Source organism: Bufo bufo, chromosome 3 (genome assembly GCF_905171765.1).
Source record: "Bufo bufo chromosome 3, aBufBuf1.1, whole genome shotgun sequence".
NCBI classification, from domain to species: Eukaryota; Metazoa; Chordata; class Amphibia; order Anura; family Bufonidae; genus Bufo; species Bufo bufo.
This window is the reverse complement of record NC_053391.1, coordinates 354,890,501-354,901,650: the sequence shown is the minus strand read 5'-3', so window position 1 is coordinate 354,901,650 and position 11,150 is coordinate 354,890,501. Positions and strand designations below refer to the sequence as shown.

Below are 11,150 nucleotides of genomic sequence, written 5' to 3'. Positions count from 1 at the left end.
AGTGAATGGGTACGCGATCCGCTGCGGCTGCCCCACAGTCGGTGTTCGTGCATTTCGGGCCGCAGCGTGGCCACGGGGCGCACACGTTCGTGTGCAGGAGGCCTTAGGCCAAGAATCAGGAGTTGCATGAGGACACACTGGGGCTAATTTATCAATGTGCCGAACATGTAAAACTTGCATAAGAGGGCTGCTGGCGCATTGTGCAATATTAAACAGTAAGGGTCAGTTCACATGGCTGATTTTTAAAATACACATGTAAAAAATCAGCACTGAATCAAATCAAAATTATGCACGTTTTTTAGGCAGATTTTTTACTTTATTAAATTCTATAGTACTTTTCCCACAAGGGTTTTTGGCGTGTTTAGGAGCGTATGTTAACATCTCAAATGGTGCGTTATATTCTGCTACCCATTAATTTGAACGGGAAAATCAGCGCTGAGTCCACCCCAAGACAGGACATGCTGCTTCTTTCATACTGTAATAAATAAGCAAGTGCTGCTTCCTATTGAAATGAATGTTTTCGAGCTGATTTAGAGGCAGAAACGCTCCAAAATCAGCGCCAAAAAACTCTGAGTTTTTATGCATTCTGAATGGAAAAGGATCCGCTCAGTTTGCCTCCGTTCAGTCTCCATTCCGCTTGCAGCGTTTTGGTGTCCGTCTGATGAAACTGAGCTAAACGGATCCGTCCTGACACACAATGTAAGTCAATGGGGACGGATCCGTTTTCTATGACACAATCTGGCACAATAGAAAACAGATCCGTCCCCCATTGACTTTCAATGGTGTTCAAGATGGATCCGTCTTGGCTATGTTAAAGATAATACAAACGGATCCGTTCTGAACTGGTGCAGACAGCTGTAGTATCTGAACAGATCCATCCATGACGGATCCGCACAAAACGCGAGTGTGAAAGTAGCCTTAGGCTGCCTGACAGGCAGTCAGACAGTAGGTTATGCTATAAAGGTCTGATGGGTGTGGGTCACACGGCTAGGACCACCATACGGGGTCCAGTGATCTGGCTGTGAAAACAGACATGCATTCTTTGCCACCTCTATTTCAGTCTATAGAATATGCAGTGTCTTTGTCTATATAATCTCTCCTTGTACTGAACATAAGCAAACCCACCACTGCCATGTCCGCACCCATTCATCAATCACAGCATGGGGGGGGTGACTCCTCAATCACCTCTCCTCTTTTTACCGCCAGGCTGAGGGCAAGCCCAGGCTTGTGCTGTGCGTGGAGGAGATCCATTCACATTCACCATACAAAGAAACTGCAGCAGGCAGAATACTGATGCCATTTACAGCTCAAAGGTATATAAGGTTAAGGTATTCTCCCCTGTGGGCTTCCTGACGGATCTTATACTGCACTGAATAGGTCGTTTAGATGCATCTGGCACAATACAAGAAGCTGCTGTCTGGATCACTAGTTTTTTTTTTTTTTTTTTGCTATCTATGAACTTGGAGGGCCAAGGTCTGGTGAGGTGTGCCCCATAGTATACTATTTATTTCACTTGCTGGTGGTGCTTCTAATATATATATATATATATATATATATATATACACAAAACATGCTTGAGAAAGGCTCTGTGTCCGAGCCGAAACGTTGGCTCACTTTCCCCACTTGGGTCGATTAAATCACGATTTTCTATTGGAAGTGCTGTCCGTTTCCTTTATATATATATATATATATATATATATATATATATATATATATATATACAGACAGAAACATAAGCTCATTCATTGGCTGAAAATGAATCAAACAGAATGAGGCATTCAGTTTGCATCCGCCTGTATAATCAGGCCAGTGCAAACGAGCCCAGATGGATGTGTTCTCGTCCATTGGCGCTTGCACTGTCCATATATCGGTACAGCGGGCAGTGTAATGCATAAAGGTGTTACAGCTACTAAGATAATTGCGTCTTCAGTCTCACTTCTATCATGTAAATGAGGTCTTTTATATTTGTCTGGTTTATATATTAAAAGTAATCCCCATCTACACCCCCCCCCCCCCCCCACTACTTGTGCCAGTGAGGTGTCTTTTAAAGGGATTCTCTACCTTTTTCTTACCGATGATCTATCCTTTGGATAGGTCATCAGCATTTGATCGGCGGGGGTATGACACCTGGGACCCCCACAGTTCAGCTGCTCGAGAAGGCACCAACAAGAAACCACTTAGATGCCATGGTAGCTAATGAGCACAGCATCTAAGGGGTTAAACAGCCTGATCTGGGCCATTAGGGTGCCTTCGCCCGCGGCAGATTTTGTTGCAGAATTTTCCTCACCTGAAATACTACTGTGAGTGGCGGGGAGGGGGATCTATGGATGACGGCACTGTTATAGGGAGGGGGATCCGTGGATGGCACTGTTATGGGGGGGGGGGGTCTGTGGATGACACTTATGGGGGGGGGGTCTGTGGATGACACTTATGGGGGGGATCTGTGGATGGCACCATTATGGAGGGGGATTTTTTTTTCTAAATTAAGAGTAAAAATAAAAAACCTGTTTATACTTACAGTGGAATGTTTTTACTTATGTTTTTTTTTGAGTGTGTTTGGGAAAAATAAAGTGGGCCGGTCTGGCTGAAGTCCAGGGCCACTTTATTGTCCCAGTCCATCCCTGCCTGAAAATCATTTGAATGGGCAGCAAGCACATGGATTTCTGATTTTCAGTCGCGGAAAATTCTGCAATAAAGTCTGCGGTGTGTGAAGGCGCCCTTAGAGCAGGAGCGTGGCTCTCGTGTGAGAGAAGTGTCCTCGCAGAACTGGACTAGGCCACGGTCAAAAGGTAAATTGGTGGTCACTAGGGGGCCCCTGTGTCCACGACAGGAAAATGCTACATGCAGTGTTTTTCTGGCCGGCGCTATTTGACATCAGGTGTCATCAGTGATGCAATGGATGAATGATCCCACAGAAAACGACGTGGTCAGTTCTAGCTTCTGTTTCTGCTTCACACTGGAGGGTAACTGAACCGGATCGCCGGATATTTTGTAACGCAGAGGGTGAAGTCTGCAGCAAATCCACAGAAAAAGCCCTAAAAAAAAATCTGCATGGTTGGCGGATTTTTCCAGCATCAATTATGTCCTGTGCGGACATAGTCGTCACTTGAGGTGACCACAACCATCTCAGCGCTCTCATTGGGGTCACATCCATGCACTTCCTGCGAAACATTGCAATGATTTCACGTAAACCCATACTCAACCTGCGGCCTTCCAGCTGTTGTAGAAACTACAACTCCCACCATGCCCTGATGTAGGCTGATAGCAGTAGGCTGTCCGGGCATGCTGGAAGTTGTAGTTTTGCAACAACTGGAGGGCCGCAGGTTGGGCATCCCTGGTCTATGGTGTCGCAGTCACAGTATGTCGCAGTGCGACACCATTGACTATCGTTATGACACATGTGGCAGTATAGTTGTGTGACAAATGTCATTGCGTAGATGTACCCTAAACTGGGGAATGTGTAATGCTTCCTTTGGGCTCATGCACACAAACATTTTTTGCGTTCTGTATTTTGATTCCGTATACGCAACCATTCACTTCAGTGGGTCCGCAAAAGATGCGGAGAGCACTCTGTGTGCTGTCTGCATCCGTTGCTCTGTTCCGTGGCCCCGCAAAAATTATGAGGCATGTCCTATTCTTATCCGTTTTGAAAACAAGAATAGGCATTTCTATAATAGGCCTCCTGTTCTGTAAATTGCGGAAGGCACACGGGCGGCATCCTTTTTTTGCGGATCCGCAAAAAACGTCAGTCGTGTGCATGAGCCCTTTCTCCAGTGGTGGCGCTACAGTCCTGCCTAGTTCCCCTGAGGCCTCATGCACAGGACTGTCTACCGTTTTTACGGATCGGGCACACACACATTTATTGTGGATCCCTATGGCCCGTGTCTTATTACTGTCTTTCTTGCGGATAAGAATAGTCTTTTCTACTGATGTGAGTGCGCATACACAGAAGGTATCTGTATTTTGCGGATTTAAATACGTTACTGTGTGCATTAATTCTAAGATTTATAGAGGATTGGTTGGGGATCCCAGCAAGTAAATTGTTAGGAGTAACGGGGGCTTCTGCAAAAAAGTAAAAAATGTCCAAAGTGGAAACACTAGCCTGTGATTTGTGGCGGTATAGTTAAGGGTACTTTCACACTTGCGGCAGAGGATTCCGGCAGACAGTTTCGTTGCCGGAACTGCCTGCCGGATCCGGAAATCCATATGCGAACAGATAGCATTTGTTTCCGGATCCGTCTGACAAATGCATTGAAATCCCGTATCCGTCTCTCTGGAAAAACTGATCCGGTATTAAATTTTTCCCCCCGCATTTTTAAAGTTCTGCGTATGCGCAGACCGGGAAACCGGATCCGTTTTTCCGGAACACTTGGTACCGGATCTGGCATTAATACATTTCAATGGAAATTAATGCCGCATCTGGCATTTTGGCCGGATAAAATACCGCAACATGCTGCGGTATTTTCTCAGGCCAAATACCGTGAGAGTGACTGAACTGATGACATCCTGAACGCTTTCCATTCAGAATGCATTGGGACAAAACTGAAGCGTTTTTTTTTTTTCCGGTATTGAGCCCCTGTGACGGAACTCAATACCGGAAAACTTTAACGTTAGTGTGAAAGTAGCCTAATATTGTGCCTTATAAATAACGATTATTTCATTCTTCCCTCTCTAATCTTCGCCCCCTCACACCATATTACCTACAATAAGCGAATAATCAATGGGGGAGATTTATCAAAAGTGGTATAAAGGAAAACTGGCTTAGTTACCCATAGCAACCGATCAGATTCCACCTTCACTTTCAAAAGGAAGTCAAAGGTGGAATCTGATGGGTGCTATAGGCAACTAAACCAGTTCTACTTTACGCCAGTGTTGATAAATCTCCCCCAATAACTTTTCTTACAGCGCCATTTCAGCTACACCACATGATCCCTGCTTTCCTCCTTCCACCCTCCACCCCAGTGCTTGTCTCCAGGCGGATGTCGCAACTCGGCGCAAATTTCTCTCCAGTCCACGGACTTTGTTTTGCTTTCTCCCTCTCCCCCTCCCCCTCACACAATAACAAGCGACGCGAAATGGAAACAGTGGGAGGAGCCAGCAAGCAGAAGTCCGAATCCGCACCGCAACAGGCGCCACTCACGGAACAAGCGTTCTGATTGGCAGCCCGGAGATCCCCCTGCTCCTCCATTGGCTACGGCGGGAGTAGGCGGAGATAGCACTCCCTATTTTGTTGCTCAGCTGGGAAGGTCGCGTCGAGAGTTGCGAGTCGGACACGAAGGGATACAGTGGAAAGCGCTGACGAGGGGGACCGGGAAATCCCACTGAAGTGTGGAGTAACTGTCCCTTTACCCGTCCGGGAGTGTCTGTGGAAGTTCACCGCCGCTGAGGGGAGACAAACCGGGAGCCAGTTTTGTCGAAGGAAGTCTTGGTAAGTTGTTACGGGCGCTCCTCCTCCTTGGTCGCCATGTTGTGCTTGGTCTTTGTTCCCCTCGGTTGCTTGCGCAGTCTAATGTTTTCACCCCTTTGTGCCCTGACTTTCCAAAGTCGTAGCCGGGGAAACCTCTTGGGTGTATGTGGGTGGGGGGTCCCCCTTGTATCATTCGCTACATGAAGTGACTTTGTGTATGTTGGTTGTGAAGCTCCGTACTGGTTGTTGGAATAGAGACTTTATATAGAACACGGAAACGTCTGAAAAATGATAAAAATATCTAAATCCTGTATATGTATATGTGTGTATATATATATATATATATATATATATATATATATATATATATATATATATATCTATATCGCATTATTGTAACATTCTAGTGGTGTATGAGTCTATAACCCCTATTGCTCCATATACCCAGAGCCGTCGGCAAGCTATTGTTTACATGGCTGGTGTGATTCCATTGATGTCATGGCTCTGCCCAGTTTGGTGGTCAACGTGATCAGTTCTCCAACGTAATGCCCCCTCCCCCTACACTGGGAGTTTTTTAATTTTTTTTTTTTTGTGCTGTAATTGCTTCTTTCTATGAACTTTCCTTTGTGGATATATCTCTAGCAAAGATAGTGTATATGTTGAGTATGAATATGTTCAGGAGATTAGTGTTTAAAGTGTGTATATATTTTATATAAAAAAAAATTTCACGTTAACAGTGGCAAGAAAATGCTAATTGCCTCTTCTAATGGCTTTTGTCATATCATTGTGGTGATCAGATCTGCTGTGTATCTATTATAAAGTATTTTCAGGAGCTGTATGTTTGGCATGTCTTGCACTGAGCTTGGCACGTAGTCTGCCTCTAGTTGCCCCTCCCCCCCCTCTTATGTATGTTTTTTTTTTTCTTTTCTTTGCACAGACAGCTGTACAGACTTCTCGCTATCCCCCGCAGCTCTCTGCCAAGGGGATTCATGTTGGTTTTGGATTTTCACTGGCCGATGCACAAACAGTCTGGCAAGTGGCAGAGTGGATCACGGTGGGTGGAAGAGTCCTCATTACATCTGAGACCTGAAGGAGTGGAGACGTTTGAAGGATCTGCTGCAAGGTAACTGCTGCTGGAGGTGACAAAGGGATTTTGGGCTCTGTATTCTGGGGGAGATTTCTTAAAGCTGGTGTAAAGGAAAACTCAGATTATATCGGACCTGGCAGACAGTGATGGGATTAAAAGATGGTCACTGCGGCTTCCCCTTGGTAATATTGGCTTTTTACCTGGCTAAAACCTGTAGATGCAGCACTTGCATTCCCCATGAAATGACCATTCTGGAGCACTTTCTAAGAACGGTTTTACAGTTTGTCACCCCTCCTAGAGTTGTATGGGCGTTCCCCATGTCACAGGGGTGTGTTCTTATAGTGCCGGATTGGGCAGGGACACACCCCTAACTGGGAGTACCCAGTTTTCAATGTGCATACATTTCTAGAAGGAATAACAGATATGGCAGGAGAGCTGATGGCTCCTACTTAACTTCGTTGCTTTGTGGTCCAGCTGCATTATCAGATCTAGATAGAATTTTATCTACTAGGGAAATGCTGAACCAGTTTTAAACACCTCTCCCCATGTCTGAGTATGGAAGTAATTTTTTTATTTTTGTAAAAAAATTTTTTTCCCGTGAATCATTTAAAATGGGGGGGGGGGGGGGGGGGGGGTCTTGTGCGACTCCAGACTGCTCTACCAGAGATGGTAATGTGATCCTGCCTATGACATTGAGCGTTCCTGTCAGGCTGCTCAGCCATATGTGGTATATGAAGGTGCTGGGGCGGAGTGAGGTGTAAATCAAGATGTCACATTAGGGCCCTTTTATGGTGTAGAATATGCTCACTTGTTGTAAATGGTATAAGTTTGTGCTGAGCTTTTCTTTTAATTTCAGGTGACATAAATTTTCAAGATGGGTGGAGGTGAGAGATGTAACATTCCTGTTCAACAGCATAGACATGCAGTCGGCAAACAGAATAACCGCCAGAAGTTATTTGAACGAAACAATCAGAAGCTGAACACTTCGCATTGTAAAGACAGAGTTCGTGGTCCAGCATGGCAGGCCATGCAGAACAGAGTAATCAACAATAACCTTTCTCCAAACCAGAACTGGAATTCTGGTTTTCATGGATCCAAAAACCTCTTGAGTAGTGAAGATAGCAAGAATTATGCTGGTGCCAAATTTAGTGAGCCACCATCACCAAGTGTTCTTCCCAAACCTCCAAGCCACTGGGTGCATCTGTCTTGTAGCCCAGCCGAGAAAGAATTGATGTCCTTCCAGCTCAAAACACTGCTGAAGGTCCAGGCCTAAGCAGCATGACCAAATCTATACAGCATTTACAGATGATTGCAGAGTAGCAAGCTGAAGACTGTCATAACTTGTGTGTTTGGAGCTTTTTTTATACATATATTGCATCATTAGGCACATAAACCAATATGAACTGGATCTGCTCTGCCTAAACTTGCTCAGGAGCTAGACTGAACTGAATATCTGGAGAAACTTCTGTGAAGCCTCCTGCATCACAAGCACTTTTTTTACCGCCTGTTTTGTGCATATCTCGCTGAACTTTCATTCATCTGCTCAAACAACGTTCATGCAATACTTTGCACTTGACATAAAACTGTGAATTCGGTGAAGGCTAGCTTGGAATTCGTAGCATTGTCCAGCTAGCCTTCACATGAGCTCCATTGTTTCGCAGTATCTGTACAGTCCGGATGGATGACTCTTCATCCATCCCTTTCTCTTTTTCAGTGTCTGTTAATACAGACTTGCATTGGTCTAGCATGTACACAGGCTTAACCTTGCCCACCTACAAGATGCTTTTTATTTTTCTGCCCCTGATGCCAGGATTTTTTTTTTTTTGTGGTTAATAGTTTGACTAGGGGTCCATTCAGATGTCCATAGTGCACTGCGGATCCACAAAACACCTGGCCCGCACCCTCATAGAATTGCCTATTGTCCGCAATTGCAGACAAGAATAGGACATGTTCTATTTTTTTTATTCCCCCACCCCCCTAAAATGTTGATGTGGAGAGCTCATGCTGTGCTCTCCGCATCCATTCCGTCCCTGTAGAGAATGAATGGGTCCACCCACGTTCTGCAATTTGTGGAACGGATTTGGACCCAATATACAGACGTCTGAATGGAGCCTTATCCTCCCCACACTAGTTTACTGAGCAACTATGTTTTATATTTGATAATTATGTGCCAATTGAATTGCATGTTTGCACTGCCGATGACTGCCAAAATCTGGAACACCAAGTGGGTTTTAATGTGGTCCCTGGAAACCTTTTTTTTTTTTTTTTTTTTTTTTTTTTTTTTTTTTTTTAATTAACCCATCTTATTCTATGCTGGTTGTCTTTGCTTTTGGTGGCCTTTCCAACTTAAATTTGACACCATTTCCATTATATAATAGCAAACTTTTTTTATTAATTTTTTTTTCCTCTAGACCAGGCATGGCCAACCTGCGGCTCTCCAGCTGTTGTGAAACTACAACTCCCACCATGCCCTGCTGTAGGCTGATAGTTGTAGACTGTCCGGGCATGATGGGAGTTGTAGTTTTGCAACAGTTGGAGAGCCGCAGGTTGGCCACCCCTGCTCTAGACCTAGGCAACATTTTAAAATGAGCACTGACCCTAAAGTAGGAACTGTATCTGTAAAGTTTTTTCCTGGCCTGAGGTTGACTTATTCTATCCCTTTTCTAAAACTGCTGCTTGGACAACCATACGCTGCGTTCAATGTGAACTGAAGTGTAGTTTTTAGACTTGGGGCTCACTTTAACCTTCTGCATGCTAACAGGCATTTAGCAAAACTAAAAACAAAACACTAAATGTTATATACCGGATGCTCAACATTTGTGAGGCAGGTTTGAGCCGAGCAATTACCAATCCATCTGTGTTCCGGCTGGAAACACAAGAGTTTTTAAATTAACTGCACGTAGTCCATGTTTAACACCTTTATCTGTATCCCCACCCCTGGACACAATCATTTGAATGCGAGTCTTGTGGGCTAAACTGACAGAAAATCGCCTATGTGCATGTACCCATTTGGGTCCATGTTCTGTCTGGTTGAAACTAGGACAGCACCCAAACAAAGTTTGCTTGCCTGAAAGCATTTTTGAAATATATTTTTATTTTTGTCCCCCCTCCCCCCAACCACCACTTGTATGATAGCGTTTTTCTTTTCTTAGGCCTCTTGCACGCGACCGTATGGCTTTTTCAGTATTTTGCGGTCCGCAAAAAATATGGATGACTTCCGTGTGCATTACGTTTTTTTATGGAACAGCAGTCCTATCCTTGTCCGTTATGCAGACGATAATAGGACATGTATCTTTGAACAGAAATGGAACGCATACAGAGTACCTTCCCTTTTTTTTGTGGATCCATTGAAATGAATGGTTCTGTATACGGACTGCAAAAAACGTTTGTGTGCAAGAGGCCTTACTGTTATATGACCTCTTCAGTTGCGGCTCTGCAATGATCTTCATGCTAATGTGTAGTAACTAGTACTTGGCAGTTCTGTAAATACCTGTAAAAGTTGTAGCATATGTAAATGAAAGCAGGAGTGTCTGCGGAGATAAAGTATTTTTTAGTACAAACTGCTGAAAGTAGTCATGCCTAAGCCATGACTTCAGATATTGAATATTTTGGTAAAAACACATACATATGTGTGTATATGAGTGTAGCCTTTGCACAAAGTGCCAGTATAAATATGTACACGTTTTCGTGTTATCAGTTGGAACTGGTTCTGTAGTGGGATTGGTGCAAATGAAGCATTTAATAATTTTATACATAAATCTAAAAAAAACCTTAAAAAAAGCTGCTCCGATCTGACAACATATTGTTTTTGTTAAAATAGATGTATTTTTTGATATCTTGCAGGCTGAGTCCTCCCACTGCTCAGTCTCATTGTGACACTGTAAATAGGTATGTTAGGGTAAATGGAGTATATATGAAATGTTGCTCAGATTGCATGAGCTAAACCTGAATTGCACTGTGGGCCTTCATTCCATGATTTTTGGAGTATTCTGCCTCCATATCCGGGGATTGACCTCTGACCCTACGAAGATGGAATAACACGGAAAGCCCAACTCGACTGCTCTTCTGTTTTCAACAACTGCCTTACCTCCTTGACCCGGATTCCTGTTTTTCAGAAGACTGGACATTCCTCAAAAAACTGCTCCCTTAAAATGGATATCCATTTGAAAATAACTTGCAGGGTTAGCGCACGAGAGTAAGAATTGCACTGTACTTCCCGTAGTAGCTTATGGTAAATGTCCTACGACTGATGTTGGTTACAAAAGATTTTGTAAAGCGTGTCTAGATGTGAATTGTGGTTTACTAACATAACTTCGATGCACAGGAAGTGATCCCATAAGAACACGATCCAAATGGATTTATTCCCTTTTTCTTTTGAGCATGTTTGACCATAGCCGTAGTTGGCGCTCTGCACGAAACCTGTGGAAGCAGTATTACATTTCCAATGCTTTTAAAGGGGTTGTCTGGGTTCAGAGCTGAACCCGGACATGCCTCCATTTTCACCCAGGCAGCCCCCCTGACAGGAGCATTGGAGCAGTTCATGCTCTCCTTTGACCTGCGCTAAACCACGCAGGGAAAAGGCATTTTCAGGAGTTCCGGTGACGAACTGGGCTCTCCATGGGGCTGCCAGGAAGCCCAGTGATGTCACTGATGGGC

The 11,150-nt window shown here is 44.3% G+C and overlaps 1 protein-coding gene across 1 annotated transcript; it reads left to right on the top strand.

Moving 5' to 3' along the window:
- The first annotated feature begins 5,239 nt into the window (after positions 1-5,239).
- On the top strand, positions 5,240-8,755 carry PNRC2 (proline rich nuclear receptor coactivator 2). The gene is made up of 3 exons (XM_040424505.1): positions 5,240-5,428; positions 6,345-6,530; positions 7,351-8,755. The coding sequence occupies exon 3, from the start codon at positions 7,369-7,371 to the stop codon at positions 7,765-7,767; it is 399 nt and encodes a 132-aa protein (XP_040280439.1). The 5' UTR covers positions 5,240-5,428; positions 6,345-6,530; positions 7,351-7,368; the 3' UTR covers positions 7,768-8,755.
- The last annotated feature ends 2,395 nt before the right edge of the window (positions 8,756-11,150 follow it).